Raw genomic sequence first — 19,421 nt, 5'->3', positions numbered from 1 at the left:
TCTGGCAGCTTGTCAAACAGCAACCTGGCTCGACTCGCCAGGCTTCAGCACATTGGCTGAGATTTGCATGGGAACAAAGCAGATAAGCAGCACGCTATTGTACATCAGTGCAGAGAACCACTGAGAGCTGATTCATTGGGGATCCGGCGAAAGAGATAAAACAGCATCAAATATGAGGATTAATAACAGCTTGACTTCCAATTTGTGAATTAATTGAACTAATATGTTCATGGCTGGATTGCAAAACAGGATAAACATGGTATTACGCGTTTGTCATGTAGACAAATTATTCCCAAGTTTCTCAAGCAAGATTTATGAAAGAAACAGCAGGGGGGGTTGTCAGTTGAGGAAAAGCTAATAATATAATATTTATAAATGTCAAAGTAAAATAAAGAAATAAACAGAGTTGCATAATTAATGGATTTAGGAATGCTTCAATTCATCGGTTACTAATCACATTCTGTGACTTGATCGGTTGTCACTAATGTGATGATTTTCATGAACCAATTGCAGGGGCTTGAGGCAAAGATGTCAACAACATGAACCAGATGCTAGAGAAGGGAGCAAAAAAAATGCCCCCGCACAGTTCAATTACGCTTTTACGGCTGAAGTGAAATGTGAAAATGAATGCTAAGTGTCAATTTGCAGAATTACATCTAGATCAGCAGATGTTGCTTCAGATTCAGCATCTTTTTTTTTTACCAGACGTTGAAATGTATCTTAAATTAAGGCACCCTAAGTGCCTTAAAACTAATAGACAACGATGTCAAATGATTGCAGCTTCGCTTTGGACTCCAGACAGAAGAAGAGCATGAGCTGACATTTCATATAGTACAGATGACAATAGGTTCTATGTGTGGGTCAAGGGTAATTGAAAATTAATGTCAGATTAGTCACACTGCTTCGTGCTAATTGAAGTGAAGCTTCAAGCTAATATGATGATCAGCAGTAGTTGACATTCATATATTAAAAAACCCCTATGCAAACCTTCACAAAGGTCTTAATAAAAAACAAAACCTCATCAAACTTAAGCGCAGTAGAAAATGATTATGCAGAGAAGCACATTACCTCGCAAATGAATCATTATGCTGAAATCTATTTCCATATCTAACTAAAATACACTATGAATCATCTCTGAGGTATAACTTAGCAAGTTTCCTATGCTTAAATTAGACTATATATTTCACATTTACAGCGTTCTCAATTTTTTTTAAAGATAAAAGGCATCGAACACAACTTAAGAAATACACAGCCCTTCAGAACAAACAGAACGCTAACAACAATCCCACTGTTCACACAATCACCTGCAGTCGGCGTTCAATTTTCTGCCAAAATCTGCCATCGACCGAAACAGCAAGATTCATGCGAGGATCACAATGTCAGCTTGATGACTTCAAGAGACTCTTAACTTTTTCTTAACTAACAGCTCCAACTGGCTCCATACCTTTCAATGTCAAAGTTTTGTACAGAACAGTAAGAAAAGTTAGCCCATCTGTCAAGGGCGAGTGTTCCTTCTCATTCATCACACACACAAACACACACACACTCATCCTCGGATTGTGACTTATATGAAATGCTTGACTATGTCTGTGGCCTTATTCATTCAACCTGTGGAGAATACAGCCATGACCCACAGCGACCTTGTGTTTATAAAGCTGTAGCTGATTTTAAAAAGTAGAAAAGAAAGGGAAGACTCTGAGGTGACTGTCGGCATCAAAACACATCGAACGCGGTCTTTTAAAAACATTAAATTAGAAAAGGAAGAGCTGATTAACAATCTACCTGCATCCTCAGGTGTCTCAGACTTTAATGACTGAGAGGATTCAAATGAATGCTCTATTACTCCGTGGACTGCTTCTAAAATTACCTCATTTTAGAGTTTTGGAGCTCAAGAAATGGTGATAATGAAATCTCATGGTACATCAGTACTGTCCCAAAATGCAAACGAAGGAAACTAATTAAATCTTTAGAAATAATGTGTAAAATAACACCGTATGAATATTCGGTCCAATAAGCACTCTTAAAGTGCTCGGTATCTTTGCATAATTTAATTTACTTTATTCAGTTCTGAGCCAGACTACATTTTAATGCTAATATTGTAAATGTGCCAGTATAGTTATTACAGCTCATTTCCTGGGCAGGTGTCACAAAAAAAGCATAAAAACAGGAGTATATCACAAAATTGTGCACATTAATGATGATGTGCACGACACATCAGTGTTAATCTGTTAATAAAAATAAAAACAACAAATGTTTGTTGTATATAGCTTCTCACAAAAAGAAACCTGAGTTTCTCTGCACTAGTAATGTACAGTAGCTGAAAAATATAAACGAGTACGCTCTGATCAGGTTCATATAAAGAACGAATAGCACATTATCATTGACGAAAAAATGATGCTACTAAAATGTAGTTAAAAGGATAAACACAAAGCAATGTTTATTTTTGTTGTAATGTTCTGAATTGCATTGTTTTTTCAGTAGATGAGCAGATCAGAGCATGTGCATTCAGTCTTGTTACTTTACACAGCAGATCGGATTGTTTCTGTTTCATTCATGATCATACTGTTTTTGTGTGCTAAATGTGCTACAATCTTGATGAAATGAAAAATACAAAATAATGCATGTTTTCATTTCAAATACACTACCTAACAAAAGTCTAGTTGTCGATCCCAGTTGTAAGAGCACCAAATAATTACTTGACTTTGAGTTTATCATTTGTAAAAGTGGCAGAATTTTTCTGATGAATCATCTGTTGAACTGCATCCCAATCATCACAAATACTACAGAAGACCTATTGGAACCTGCTTAGACCCAAGATTTTTATAGAAATCAGTCAAGTTTGGTGAAGGAAAAATCATGGTTTGGGGTTACATTCAGTATGGGGACGTGTGAGAGATCTGCAGAGAAGATGGCAACATTTGTGCAGCTCATTACATTACAAACCACAGAAGAGGGCAAATTATGCAGCAAAATAGCGCTCTATCTCATAATTCAGCCTCAACATCAAAGTTCCCGAAAGCAAAGAAGGTTAAAGTTATCCAGGATTGGCCAGCCCAATCAACAAACATGAACATCATTGATGTTTGGGGTAAAATGAATAAGAAGGCATTGAAGATGAATCCAAAGAATCTTGGTGAACTGCAAGATCGCTTTCTTTGTCATTCCAGATGACTTTTTAAAGAAGTTATTTAAGTCATTGCAGATGTATGGATGCAGTTGTCCAAGCTCATAGAAGTCATTCACAACATTCATTCTTTTTCCACTGCACCATGACTTTATATTCTATACTGTACATTATTTCTTTTAAGTGACAAGACCTTTGTCTAAGCAAAGTCAGACCTTGCTGTCCTAATTAAATAATTTAAAATCAAGATATGGTCATATTTTATTTTGGTAAAATAAGCACAATGTAGAGGGTTTTGCTTTTCATATAAGGCGCTTCTAATACCAACTAGAAGTCAAGCTATTATTTGCTGTTTCTAAAACTTGGATAGGCGAGACACGACTTTTGTCAAGTAGTGTATGTTTTATACATTAAGATGCACCGAATTTTAAGCTAAATGTAAAGATTTTTTAACACTGACAATATGAACGTTTTCAAAAACAGCAAGTTATAATTTTAGAAACATCATGTGACATTGAAGACTGCTGAATTAAAGAAGCTCAAAATATGCTGAATGACATCACATGAATAAACTGTCTAGATAATCCATTAATCCATCTGTGAATATATTCATACATACATGCATATGTGTTTGTGTAAGCATGCATTTGTTTACATTTTTCCACATTTACAGTGTGAATCACTTTTAAATGAACTGACGCACATAACACTGCAAAGAGTACTTTTGCTTTTGTAATGAACTCTAGCTTAATAGTTTCTGCTATTCCAATCAGGACTTCATTTCCGAATCAAATTATGTTTCATAACAGTGAAGCACATCTGAGAGATTTCATGCTAAGCTGCATCAGACCTCAGATGAAGTCCTTAGGTGCGTAAAGGCTTCTATAAAGCAAACATTGGGGAGGGGGGAGCGGAGATTAAACACTGTGTCATCCAACAAGCAAAGACTGTGGAGTCATTGCCCAAATTTCTGCACAGGCGCAGCGGCACACCTCCAGGGGTTAACCCAGATGGTACCGATACAATAAGCTAACAGCATGCAAAGCCGGCCATCCAGAACTGTGCCAACTCAAACATCTTCTCCTTCTCCTGTTGCCATGATACCAAACAGTCTCTTTGGAGTGAAAATGGGGAAAAGCGACAGCCATAGTGTGGCGACAGCACCACAACTCTCAAGTGGATAATAAACTGAATGCACAAGGCTTCTTTTAGCTGTTTTCTACATCCAACTAGAAGTTCTATGTGTTAACACTTTACAATAAGGTTCCATTAGTTAAGTTAGGGATAAATACATCCAGGAGGTTGTTATTAAAGAGTAAATCCCAGCAGGCATATTAGCAGACTGAATGGCTTTAATATGCAGAAACAACTGTCCTCAAAGTGTTTTTTTTTTTGGACTTATTACATGGCTACTTGCCACAAAAGAAAAAAATTAGACAGAAAAAATTGTTCTGAGATTTAATCGTTTATTAATTCTTTAATTAAAAGCAAAAATGCACTGTAAAAAATGATTATTCACTTAGAAGAATAAATAAACTTATTGTCTTAAATGCGACAATTTGAGTAAAACCATTGTAACTCGGAACTGTTAAGTTGATTTAGCATATTTTTATAATCATGCACAGGTCATATATTTAATTTTTTTAGGCAATGGGTTTACTCAATTTTTTTAAGTCAACTAATGATTTTAAAAGCAACAGGTTTTCTCACTTATTTTAAGTCAAGCCAACTAATCATTTTTTACAGTGTGGAGCTGATGGAGCATACATTAATCTGCATGACATTTCATCACAAGATGGCACCAGACCATCAAAAACACAAAGTTGACAGAAAGGAAACTAGTTGAATGGACTATATTCTAACCTGTGTACTATTCATATACAAGATGGCACCAAACAGGCATATGATTGTGAGCAGATATAGACAAGACCAAAATTATTCATACTCTAAGGTATGGTGTATTGAATTTCCCAGATGAAACTGTGTTATTCAACGGTTGTTATCTTGGAATAACATACATTGCTATGTCGTGATTGACCAATCAGAATAGAGTGTTCCAGACAGCAGTGTAATATGTTAGGGATAAAGTACAGATAAAGTAGGTTGCTATCGAAAAATAAAGCCTGACAGGCTTATCGGCAGTCTAAAAAGAAGCCAAAGGCTTCTATATAAGACTGAAGTGCTTTATTCTGCAAAGTCAATCATCTTGGATGTACTTTATTCTGCTTATTATATGGCTAATAATCACAAAATATAACAATTAAACACAAAACATTGTTCTGAGCCATAATAATATAGTAAATATTTAATTAAATGCAAAGCTTACAGAAACAAAACCAGCTGACACCACTGTTGTTTACTATTTGGATCCATTTTGCAAATGAATAGCACATAGGCTAATATGTGCTTCTAGCAGGTTTTACTTTTGTCAGGTTAGCTTATTTGACTGTTTGGTGCCATCTTGTGTCAGAATAATGAGCAGGCTAGTGTATACTCCATCAGCTGTTTTCATTTCTGTCCACTTGGCGGTTAAAAAAAAAGAATGAATAAACAATGATTTGTGTCAAATTGCAAGTATTTGTGTTATAAGCAGGATAAATTGCATCCAGTACAGTTATTTTTGCAGAATAAAGTCCACTTCCCGATGTGTTGCCAGTAGGCCACTCTGGCTTTATTCTGTGATAACAACCTCCTGGATTCTCTGTAGCCCTAACTTAACAAGGACACTTTACATTTATTTAATCCATTAGTAAATGTTGAAATTAACATTTATTATGAATTATAAATGAAGTAGAAGTATTGTTCATTATTAGTTTTAATATTTTATAATCAAACAGGCACACAATGTGCGATGTCCTAAATGCCATGAAAACAAGACGTGAGAAGATCATCTGAAAGCCATGACAGATATCTCACAGATAGACTATAAAAGCCTCTTGAGAAAAGCAAAGCAAAAGGAAATGGATGCAACTGGACTGGAAAGATGGCTTTTGAAAGGCCACTCTTCAAAACAGCACCTTGAAAACCATGTTCACCGAATCTTAACTCAGTCATCCGGCTATTACATCCCCTGTAATTTCCTCCTCCAATTAAGAATACAAATAAGAGTTGGCCTTCACCTCCCTTCAGATCTTCAAATAACACGCTGCCTCTTCAGCCCAATTGCTAGTTTTTAATAGTTCCCTTTTAACTCTGGGTTCATATATGAAAGACTTAAATTGAGATGCACCATTACATTATTCTGGAGAACAATCAAAACTTTTGTTTTGCTCCCTTTTTTTCTTCTTTTGGTGGTGACATGTTCAGCCTTGCAACAAACTGCAGTAAAATTATGCACAATTAATTCAGAAAATTACACATAAGCCATTTAGTTACTAATTGCCATAACATAGTCATAGTTGTCAGATGATTTATAGTACAGATGTTATGGCATAATTTATAATATTCATTATGAGCTGTTGAGATATATATATGTGCACTTCATTTTAAAGTATCTGGCAAACATTGATCAAAAGAATGCTCAAGTATACAAACATTGATCATAAGGCAAGGCATGCACACTGAATGTTTCTGACCTACTTTTCTGCAACATATTTAATTCCTATGAACATGTTATGCTATTTTAAACTGTTTACAAAATTTCAGTTTTCAAGTCCCTACTAATGAGGTGATGAGATGATCTTAAAGCCATACAAAATGTGCAGAGTTACTCTAGGAGCTGCAATACATCTGTAAATGATGCTTGATTTATTTCCAGTAAACTTTGCTTTTGTATGCATATTTCCATACAGGTAGTATACAGTATAAAATATCACCTACTATATCAGTGATCGTCCGATAAATACCTTTCTTTAAGGTTATTATCATTTTCAACCCACTCGTTCTTGTTACAGTGTAACTATTTATTTAACTAATATTTGATATTACTAATTGCATATGAAGAGTTCAGATGCAAAAATCTTTAAATGCTATCTGAAAAGGTCTTCTAAAATGAGCATTTTTAAGAAGTTCCTATGTGTAGGTTCAGTAATTTCCCTTTTATGCCAAGGGATACGTTGTTTTCATGGTCTTTATAGTGAAAACTCAACATAAAGGCTAAGAAAAAAAAAAGTCATTTTCTATGGAAATTTCAAATGGCACTAAGTTTTTTGCATCTGAACCCTTCATATACTTATTATATGGTTAGGTTTTAAATGTGAGGATTATTATGTTTTAGGATTTTTTTTAATGTAATAATGCACAATTAATTGCAATTTTTATAGAAAGTACATGAAACAGGTAACAAGGACTCCTTAAACTAAGGCATTACCAAAACAATTATGAATTATTTTAACTGGTTGAACCATTGGCCATGAAGGTTTTAACTGGCTTCCACATGGTGTGATACTTCACACATAGCAGACTTCAAACTTACAATTAGCAAATATCTTTTGGAAAAAGAAAGTTCTAGATATTTCCTTGTGTTCATCAGTGTTTTTCCTAATTAAAATCAATCGTCCATTATATTTGTCTGCCAATTCTTTTTGTAATCGTTTGCCTCATTTATCAAATAATGTGGTTGGTTAAATAGCTTAACCATCTTTAGTGTTTTCCTCTTCCCCTAATAACATTTCTGTTTTGACATATTTGGATTGTATAATTAAACTTGTAGGGTCATTAAAAGCAAACAACACACACACACACTTCCGTCTAGGTCCACAGTATAAGTAGTAACATATTTCCTCTCCTAAGCATCTGCCTCCATAAATCTACTTCTCCTGCAGTGTGGCTGATGATAAAGATGAATTATTCGGACACACTTTATGGAGCGTGTTACTGCATTCTCCCTATGCAGGAGTGATCTATACCACTCAGGCTGCATTCAAGCGACTTGTATTCTGCTCAATTGGATGTTAAACTTTCAATCTGAAGGCTAATTTAAAGCTTGAGTAATGAAATGCTGACAGCAAACAATTACTCAAGAAACCACTGTACACTAGTACAGGCCTATTGTGTTTTTAATACACACGTGTTGTGTTATTGGGCCTTTAGGGTTTATAATTCCAGTTGAGAGTGTCATTTGAATCTTATAAGGATGAATGCAGACACAGTAATGAGCTACTTGTGTTAGGTTGTACTTGTTTTGAACCAGCATCTCAACAGTGTTAATTCAACAGTACACCTCTCTCACAAATACACTGAACATGTATTGAGAGAGTCATCTCCCCCCCAATGTATTTTGTGCCCTGGGTTTTAATCAAAGATTAACTAATGCGGAAAAGACACAATGGTCCATTGAATAATTCATTATATAGTGAAGTGCTGAAGTGAGAAAATTACTATGGCGCGGCAAAATGAGATTAAGAGAACGCTCCTTTCCAGGTCGCTATTGAGGGCAATGCTGCATCAGGCACAAACACGCAGGCTGTTTTGCTTTAAGGCCAAATACAATAACAAGAATTACTTTCAAGAGGTGAGCTGTACATAATATGTGTGAGATTTTAGGTTCAAAAGATTATGGCTGTGTGTTATTATACTGTAAGGAAGTATAGTAAAAAAAAAAAAAAAAACAGCATTAAATGAATCTGGTTGTTTCTCAACAGCACCAACTCAATGCAGCCTATTAATGAATACAAAATTAAACATACCAGTTATGCACCATGAGCTTCTGGACGGCCAGCAGGGCATTATAGCGGACAAGCTGGTCTTCATGATGCATGTGGTTCATCACTAGTTGTTTACCACCCAGCTGTTCGATCACCCTAAAGGACAAAGAAAGCAGAGAGAAGCCGTTCCAGATTATTATGTTCTGCAAGATGGGTAATAACACAGGCCTCTTCGCCTTTCAATTTAACTCTGGGAATAACAGAGCTGCATTATTTCTGCCGATGCCAATCATTCAAATGAAAAGGCATTTCACTGCAAGGCCAACTCACAACCCCCCAAAAACTAAATCGTCACCTTTACCTAAAAACAGACATTTTATGGGGAAAAAAAAAAAAAAAACATGACAAAAATGGGAATGTGAAATTTTCTGTCAAAACTGTGAAGGAAAACATAGTGGCAGGATGCTAAGGTGCCCTTTTAAGAAAAGGCATAATAAAATTTTTTACATGCATACACATACAGTGGTGTGATAAAGTGTTTGTCACACTTAAATGTGTTTCAGATCATCATTCAAATTTAAATATTAATCAAAGCCAACTGAACTAAGGTAATCATGCATTTGAAAAAAAAAAAAAAAAAAAAATATATATATATATATATATATATATATATATATATATATATATATATATATATATATATATATATGTATATTTATATACATATACACTCCTTGACAGAGTCTTGTTGCCTGTCCAAGTTTAAGGAACAACAAATAATAACTTGACTTGACGAGTTGATCATTTGGTATCAGAAGTGGCTTATGTGAAATGTAAAGGCCTCTAGATTACACCTATATTACCAAAATAAGATATGATCATGCCTCGATTTTTAATTATTTAATTAGGACAGTAAGGTCTGACTTTGCTTAGACAAAAGTGTTGTTACTTAACAGTATAATATACAGTATAGAATATAAAATCATGGTGCAGTGGAAGAATTGTGTATGCCTCCATGGGCTTGAACGACTGCATCCATACATCTCTGCAATGACTCAAATAACTTAATAAAGTCATCTGGAATGACAAAGAAAGCGTTCTTGCAAGACTCCCAGAGTTCATCAACATTCTTTTAATTCATCTTCAATGCCTCCTCCATTTTACCCCAGACATTCTCAATAATGTTCATGTCTGGTGACTGGGCTGGCCAATCCTGGAGCACCTTGACCCTCTTTGCTTTTAGGAACTTTGATGTGGAAGCTGAAGTATGAGGAGCGCTATCCTGCTGAAGAATTTGCCCTCTCCTGTGGTTTGTAATATAATGGGCAGCACAAATGTCTTGATACCTCAGGCTGTTGATGTTGCCATGCATTCTGCAGGTCTCCATGTGAGTTCCAATAGGTCTTCTGCAGTATTTGTAATGATTGGGATGAAGTTCAACAGATGATTCATCTAAAGAGTCTAACCTTCTGCCCCTTTTGCAAATGATCAACTGCAAGTCAAGTTATTATTTGTTGCTCTTACTAGGATCGATAACAATACGTTCATAAAAATAAAACATTAACCAAAACATTGTATACTGTACATTTTCATTCAATTTAAAGATGCAACTAAAAACATATAGATGGAAAATATCATCAAATTTAATCTTTTTTGAAATAAAAAAGAAAAAAATGTCCAATTGAACTTGCCATAAGATCATTCAAAAATAGAGCCGAATTTTGTTTAATCACATTCCATAATTTGATTCTTGCCGATGCTTTGTGAAAGATTTCAAAAGAGATCAAGCTTCTCTGACACAACACTAATTGCTGCTAAGTGCTAATTAACTTTTTTGCCATTTAACTTGATCTGAAATATTCACAGCAGAACAATGGTGCGTTCTGTGACAAATATTTCAAATGATTCATGCTCCCACTTTGTATCGTCTGTGGAGTTTTGTTTTAATGGTCCTTTAGAAACTTTGATGACCATTATTTTTATAATCAAACTTGGTATAATTAAACTAATTGTAACTTTAGAACAACATTTAACTGATTGTGGAATTCGACCAATGGTCTCAAACTCAATTCCTGGAGGGCTGCAGCTCTGCATTGTTCAACCACATCCAACTCATACCTACTTAACAGTCTCCAGTACTCTTGAATGCCTCAATTAGTTGGATCAGCTGTGCTTGGTTAGGGTTGGAGCAAAACTGTGCAGAGCTGCGGCCCTCCAGGAATCCAATTTTAAACATACTGTATGTATTTAAACTATTTAGGTTAGGGTTAGTATCATAAATTGACATGCATTTTTAAAAGAATAAATATTATAAGATCATCAAAATGAAGTGTTGATGTATTTGCTGAAAATAATGGACTAGGTACAATCACTTCTGGATTTAACGTAAACTTTGGGTGGACAAAAAAAATAAATAAATAACAAATCAATGTTGACACCATATCATATAGTTGAAGGTGAATACTTTTACCTCTCTGTTTAAAACATAATTTCAAGTTATAATTTTTACTGCTTTGGATTCATACTGTAGCTCCTATCCACCAAAACAGCAAATCTGTCATTGAACATTGTTTTGAATATTAAAAGTCTGTGATACTAAAAAAAAATCTAGATCTAAGGATTTTTCAGACACATTGCAAATTAGCAAGTTACATATTGAGCCACTGAAATGTCTTGATGTTGTACATCAGAAAAAAAAACTAATCTCTTCATCTCTCAGAGCTTTTGCCACTTCTCAAAAGTCATGTCGATGTTTACTGTGATTTTAGGGTGGGCTCTTTTTGACTGCAGGTTGCTTGGGTTTTGAAAACATGCGATTCCCCAGATGTTAATAATGATTGCTATTTGGGGCTTTCTAGATTAAAGGCGTCCATCTATGAAACATTTAGAGGGGTGATGAACACACCAACACATAAACTCATTTTTCTGATATCAACAAAGTTTGTTTTCATTCTGCGGGTAAAAGTAGCCCAAATTTGGTTTTTCGCTCACATGTGACTTATAAAGGTTTTTCTTATGACAACGTGAACAGGACTAAAAACACAGTATCTGAATTTATCAATAACAATTGGGCCCACTTCAAAGGTAAGTGGTGTTCAATCCAATAGATGCCACATGTTCTGAAATGCACAATTTAGTTGCATATTTTAGTACTTACAAGCCAAACATGATTGCTCATATAGAAGACATAGATTTTAAGGCTCAATTCAAAACCTATGTGAAAAGGTGGTGGTGTGCAGATTTTTTTCACAAATTAAATTAAATTAAATTATATTGAAAACAAAAACAGCCGTTTAAATTTGTTGTCATAAAAATATAATCAAATAATAATATATAATTAAAACAATTAACACATCATTTAAATAATTTAAATAAAATTTATATAGAAATATGAGTTTAAATTAATTTAATGTCAAGGTAAAAGTCATAAGTCTAAAGAAGTCATGTTCCTAGTTACGTTGTACTAGTTATGTTCCTTGATTGGATCCTAATAAATTCACATGACAACACAGGCTTATTTACAACTTTTTAAATTCAAAACAGCAATCAAACATTACAGACAGACTTTAAAGAATCTTTAAAAACATAAATAGATATTTTTAAATAATATACATAGAGGTTAGACATCATTTACAACTGTAGTGGTCTCTTTTTTGTCACAAAAATAATGATTAGTTTATCAGAGTGCAGCTTCATCAGCATGAACACCAACAATGGAACATAGATAAGTGTATACTTGTAAAACTTAAGTTCATTTATAAATTAATTTCGAGAGGAGCACGTTATTATTACTGACCATGGCTGGTCCCGCAATAACTAATGCATGATTCACCAATCAGATGTTTCCTAACTCACGATAAATAACTAGAGTTTATTACTACAGTTATCTTCGGCTTGAAGAATCCTTCCTTCCATCCCTACTCCTCCACCTTTTCCTTTAAAGGGTGGCACTGTGGCCCAGTGGTTAGCAATGTTACCTCACAGCAAGAATGTCACTGCTTCAAATCCTTAACAGGCCAGCTGTCGTTTTCTGTGCGAGTTTATATGCTCATCTCGTGCTCCGGATTCTTCGGTTACCTCCCACAGTCCAAAAACATGGCATAAGTGAATTGATCAATCCAAATAAGCACTATAGTCGAACTCTTAACAAGCAGTATATAGCTATATAGCAATTTATAATCTGTTATCAGCTCTAAACGGAGAAACTCTAAACTAGAGCTCAAACTCCCCATTTGCAGGGTGAGAGGGAAGGAGCCCCGGGCTCAAGGATCTTATGAGCTCAGGGCTTTCGCCCGGGAGAGCATGCCAAACTCGCTTTAAAATCAATCTTCAGCTAAGTTTGAACTCTTTATTCGATTTTTGGGTAGGGGCATCATGGTGGCGCAGTGGGTTGCACGATCGCCTCATAGCAAGAAGTTCCCTGGTTAGAGCCCCAGCTGGGTCAGTTGGCATTTCTTTGTGGAGTTTGCATTTTCTCCCCATGTTGGCGTGGGTTTTCTCTGGGTGCTCCGTTTTCCCCCACAGTCCAAAGACACGTGGTATAGGTGAAATAAACTAAATTGTCTGAAGTGTATGAGTGTGTGTGTGTGTGTGTGTGTGTGTGTGTGTGTGTGTGAGAATGCGAGTGTGTATGGGTGTTTCCCAGTGCTGGGTTGCGGCTGGAAGGGCATCTGGTGTGTAAAACACATGCTGAAATAATTGGTGGTTCATTCAGCTGTGGCGACTCTGAAACAGAGACTAAGCCAAAGGAAAATGGATGAATGAATAATCGATTTGTGTTGAGACAACATGAAAGAGTGCGGAAACTAGTATTTTTTACAAGGTGTGTGTGTTTGACAGTTATCAGAAATATTTAGCATAGAAACACACATGCGGCTGATGTGCAATTATGTCAATCATGTATAGTGCTGCGTTACAAGTTATATTTGACACCAGGGATTTAAATATGAAATGCTAATTTCTCTTCTCACATGTAGCCACGGTTAAAACAAAATCACTACTCAGAGAACAAAAGAGAGTGAGGTAATGTTGTGCCACTTAACGCAAATGAATGCAATTCTTTTGGACAACTGCTCACCTGCAGAAGCTAATTCCTTCTAGAGTGGTCTAATTACAGGGGGCTGATTCAAACCAACGAGTCCCTATAGATTGAGCGTAGTTTCTCTGAACGATGGGGGCGTTTTGAAGAGCAAAGTGAGAGTGTGCTTTCTGAGTGGCCGACCTCAGGGGAAAGACAGTCTGGATTAGAGAAAGTATTAGCCACTCACAGTGGAGTTGGACACGAGTGGTGGATAACACTACTTTCAGAGGGAAACTATTTATAACCTTCCTAAGTCTAAAATTGATTGGCCGATCGCAAAGGTACGTGCCGACAATATAAATGGCAATGCTTGGCCAACATCGTGCAATAGGTCAGTTTGGACGAGTTAGTATGCTGCCCTCTTTGAAGTGATGCAAGCGTAAATTGACACTGATATGATCGCATGCAAGCAGACAGTAATAACTCTAACTTGGATGATTCTCAGCTCTATGATCATCTACAGAGCTACAGGATATTTGGGTATTGAGAAACAGTTCTGAAATTGCAGAGGCGCAGAGATGGTTATTTACAGATGAAGGATGAAGGACACTGGCTCACCTCTTGCCGCGAGGGTAATGTCTCACGTATTCCCCCACGTCGTGAGCTGCGACGGCAATAACCTGAGGGTCATCAGACACTTCCAACAGCCTGGTCAGTATCCTGGCAGGAAGCACAAACACACAATCATTTCTGCTCTCCAAAAAGCAATCAGTAACACCTCCAGGGCAATACTAAACCTACGCTGAGCAAATATATCCCAGGGTACTGTACAGCTGTAGATGCGGTGTATACGTCAGTTACAGAAAGTATTAAAGGTTCTGTTAGTTCAAAGAGAAAATAATACGGGGAAACATGTAGCACTGGAAGAAATGTTTTTTTGAACAGTATTTTTGTCTTGTATTACAGTACAAGTACCTCAACAAAATGCATTTAATAAAGAGAAAAAGACATGATTTTTTCTAGACAATATTTACTGTGGCCAAAAAGGATGTTTTGACAATTTAGAATCTCCTGCAAAACTTGCCCAAAAAAAACTTGAAAATCAGGAATCTGTGCCTTTATACAATATAATGAGTGTGAATAGATGGATAAATGCACTGGACACAATGTCCTGTCATTTTATTCTTACAGTTAATCAGATTAGCTGTTTCTGTTGTATATTGTTTTGTACTGAGTTTATTTGAGCAGATGTGTCTGGTTGACAATTGAAGCTGAGGGCTGATTCTATAAGACTGTATGAATCGTTTAGAAACTGACCAATGAACTGATGATGCTGATGAACTGAACATCGGGTGAACAAATTGTTATTGTTAATGTCTTTTGTCTTAATATACATTATATGTCTTGGATTATCTTGTGAAATTCATATATTTACTATGTTCTTTTTTTGCTAATTATTATAATTATTGATATCATTATTACAAGGCATTTTTCAAATATTCTTTGGGATGCCGTCATTGATCATCATTTGGATAAACTCATTGAGATTTTTTTATCTGATCATCTGAAAGATTTTTATAAAATTTGTTTTGTTCAGAATACAGTAAATATACTAACACACTACAAAATTGTATTAAAATATACAATTTAAACCTGTTCTTTATTTTTTCTTTATTTTTATTTTTCAAACAATATATATTACAATTATTATAAACAATATATATATATATATATATATATATATATATATATATATATATATATATATATATATATATAGAGAGAGAGAGAGAGAGAGAGAGAGAGAGAGAGAGATATTACATTGTAAGGAGTGCTATATAAATAATAATTACACATGATTTAAATTTTTTATTTTCTTATTTTATTTTGTTATAGTATTACTTTGTAACTTATCATATATTACGGGAAATTAGTCTTAATATCTTACACAGCTTTGAGTTATTCAATGAATGAGTTCTGCTTTATGGATGAGATATCTTCTAGAAAAACACTACTTGGGAAAATTACTTATTTTTGCAGTAACCTGCCAACAAGTTTGTTGCTCTAGGGAATATATTTTCATTCTATTCAGAAACAACAGATCAAGTATGAGACAGGTCTCCATCACATAAAAGTGTGAAATTACAACAGTTGTGCGGGATGGAGAGAGAGAGGGTTCAAGTACCACAAATCACCTGCATGCTGAGAGCGAGAGATAGAGGAGAAAAAAAGAGAGACGAACTGAAGTAAAACACAAATTGCTGAGGGCTGAAATAGAGCCTTTGTGCTGATTGCGGAGAGGGTGGTGATGAGAGGAATGAGATGAGTAGATTAGGATTTAAACGGAGCTGTCAAAAGGGTCGTGCTGACGCATGATTAAACCACCAAGAGACGATGAAAATGAGAGTTTCAACTGCCGATACTCAGCTCCGGTTTCAACTTATGCGACCTTCACCAGATAGCCAATACTGGAGCACCATCAGGCACAATCACACAATGAGATTGAGTAAAAACACTACAGTATATCCAAAACAGTCATTTAACCATTTGCAAGATACTGTGAAAATTATTTCAGTTCCTCTCCAAACACTTGACCCCTACTAACATCTTTTATTGTGAACGCTTAGAGAACTGAAAACACCCATTATGATCATTTACACTTGTGTATATTAATCCACACAGCATGTACATTTGAAAGCAGCTTTATTCACTTGACAATATTCTTAATTAGCTACTTTCTTTCTTTCTCTTTAATTACAAGGAGAGCTGAGAGACCTCTAGAAATAAAAAGGCAGTCAGAAATGGGAAAAAGCTTCCAGATTCTCTTTTTGGGTCACTGCATTTTAATAGGTTTTGTCATCTGAAATGTGCAGTGCCTTGATTTCCAAAATAATTTTTTTGTCAAAAAACTCAGCCCCCCTCTGGCCCCCTAAATTTGGACACGTATTTTTGTGCCACAACTAAAACTACACAAAAAAGCGGGATCAGCTATCAGTGGCAGACTCTGGAGTTATAACTGATGCCTCTCTTGTGCGCTCTCAGTGGCACTCCCTTGACTTTTGTTAGTGGTAGTGCTACACGCATCAGTTTCCCACAATCGTCAGAAGATAAGCCCCAAATTGGCACAGGTAATAAAAAGATTCAAATTTAGCCATGGTCATGTTGAGAATTTTTTTTTAAATGTCAATTGTTAATTGTATTAGAATTTTGTTTCCAATAGTGATTTTAAAACTTCAATATAGGAGATGCTGACTATGCATAGGCTATTATTAATCAGAAATTGAGTGTACATAGTGTTCCATTAGGAAATGCAGTCTTGAATTTACAAACAGTCGGCAAGTACCGGGGAACAAATGTAACACATTGATAAAATTTAGTTTTTAGTGATGCTCTTGTAAAACTTGTTAAGCTTTGTCTTTAAACATTTTTGTTTTCAGTCATGACATACAGATTTTTTTCAACACGTTTTTAAACATAATAGTTTAATTAACTATTTTCTAATAACTACTTTTTTGCCTTTCCCATGGTGACAGTGCATAATATTTCACCAGTTATTTTGCAAGATAGCTGTATTCAGAATAAAGTGTCATTTAAAGACTTAATTAGGTTATGTTAACTAGAAAAGTTAGAAAAAAAATAGTCAGGTTAATGTGGTTAACTGGTTTGTTGTGTAGACAATTAAAAATGATAAATATTTTTTAAGGATGTTAATAATACTGACCTTAATTTTTTTTTAAACTGCTTTTATTCGAGACAAACTATAACAAAATTCTTATTATGACTCCAATATAATTATTTTTTGTTTTATAGGAAACACTTTGAAAATATTCTATGTTTGTTAAAGATCACTTGGAAAACATAATCTTAAATTGATGGCAAGACAAAAATTTACTTTAACTGCATCTGTTAAAGTTTATAGGTGCAAAAATGTGCCTTGATGTACTTAAAAATATTTTATCCTACAATAAAAAAGTGGCCCCCTAAAAGCACTAGTGCACAAGTGCACTCTGCTCTAAAACCACCACTGATCCAATTTACATTAAGCAAGCAAAAAAGAGGCCAAACTCAATAAATATGGTTTTTAAACTTATACACTATTAAAATGAAAGGTTTGTTATTGGCATTGATGGCTCCACAAAAAAAAAACCTTAAAAAAAACTTTTCTTTTTACAAAATGTTCTTTGTAGAAAAAAAACTTTTGACAAAAAGGAAACTAAAAAATGTTTTAGGGCATCACTGTGAAAAGCCATTTTTGGCTTATTCAAATGATGCTGTGTAAAAGATGAATGTAGACAGCACAGTTAGTGAGATAATCAATATCTTCCCCTTTATTACTAACTATAGCACTTTTATTGCTATTTTGAATGTCAGAGTCAGTATTTACTGACATAAGTCATACAACCACCCATAATAATAGTATGAGGTGCTTCTTACTTCAGGAGCTCGTAGTTCTTCTCATTCAGGCGAACAGCGTTTTCCCTCCAGAACTTCTCTGACTTGTGCACTGGACTCCATTCCAGGCGTCCAGACTTCAGCTCGGAGCTGTACTCATCAAAAGAACTGCAGGAGGAAGATGGGAAAGATGCAAAAATGTGAAGAAAATGCATGTTGAACACATACCGAGAGTGTATGAGGGCCAATTTATACATCTGCGTTAAGTGTGCCTTCACCTAGTCACATACAATTTGCCATACACTGACGCAGAAAAAAACCCTTAAAAAATTTAACTAGTTGCAATGACAGAGCGTGAAATCTCTAATTGTTCAGTTAGTTGAAAATAGAGTTGAGAATGGAGCAAGGCCAGTAGCTAGAGTGTTTAAAGGGAAATGAAACCCTCCCTGTCTCAGCAGTGTGTTTTTACACCTTTAGTTTGAAAAAAAGTCAGGAAAATAGGTGAATCCAATCCAGTTTTGTTTAGGTGGGAGTGTCGAGTGGCGAAAAAGGGAAGGGTTTGCATGAAAAGGGGAGTTTCAGAACGTGCACACGCGCTGATGTTCACAGATGCAGAGACTCAGAAGTCGCAGAGAATAGTGTCAAACAGCTGTGTGTGTACAGACCATCCTGTCAGAAAATGCTGCAAAAATCCTACACAGCGGTAATAGTTTGAGTAAGGGGTTTACATGTTTACATTCGGAGAGCAGCATTTACAGCGGATCTTTCAGTACATATTATTGAAGTGACATTAATGTAAACTTAGTAAGTCATTTTGACAAAGGTATGTCTTTAAAATTTTAAAGAGTACTGCCGAAATTCATTGCACACTTACAAAGTCTGTAGACAGGAATAATAACAAACAAACAATAAACACGAAGTGGAACTGCAGTTTTTTTTTTTTTTAAAGTGGACGACTGGCAAATTCGGATTTTACCATTTCCAAGTCTTTCTCATGAATTAATGATGAAAACTCAATGCTGGAATGTACACATTGATATCTCAAGGCCATGATGCAGCTTCAAAATTTCTTTTGTAACCGGAAGAACAGATTTGCTCTAAACATCGCAAAAAACAACCAATTTTCACTTGTTAGCTAAATGTATGTGTCCATGTAGTGTTTTTAGCAACGTGGGACATATATATGACCGTCAACATCTCAAAAAATGTATTTTGGTGTTTGGTGACGCTCTAACAAGTTTTGAGTCTTGCAGAGGAGCTCCAGATGGATACTTTTGTTTTGTGTTTATGACAAAAATTT

General features: G+C 35.3%; 1 protein-coding gene across 2 annotated transcripts in view; it reads right to left on the bottom strand.

The window, feature by feature from the left end:
• Positions 1–19,421, bottom strand: part of atp6v1h (ATPase H+ transporting V1 subunit H) — a 60,156-nt gene that overhangs the window by 5,147 nt on the left and 35,588 nt on the right. For both annotated transcript variants that reach the window (NM_001291708.1, NM_173270.3), the window contains 3 exons: positions 18,164–18,289; positions 14,348–14,449; positions 8,752–8,865 (listed from right to left, as the gene is read on the bottom strand). In NM_001291708.1, the coding sequence (NP_001278637.1) occupies positions 8,752–8,865; positions 14,348–14,449; positions 18,164–18,289 (342 nt within the window). The remainder of the gene's footprint in view (positions 1–8,751; positions 8,866–14,347; positions 14,450–18,163; positions 18,290–19,421) is intronic.

Source organism: Danio rerio, chromosome 2, assembly GCF_052040795.2.
Source record: "Danio rerio strain M-AB ecotype USA chromosome 2, GRCz13ab, whole genome shotgun sequence".
Classification (NCBI taxonomy): Eukaryota; Metazoa; Chordata; class Actinopteri; order Cypriniformes; family Danionidae; genus Danio; species Danio rerio.
The sequence above is the reverse complement of the archived record's forward strand: the minus strand, read 5'-3'. Positions and strand labels throughout refer to the sequence as shown.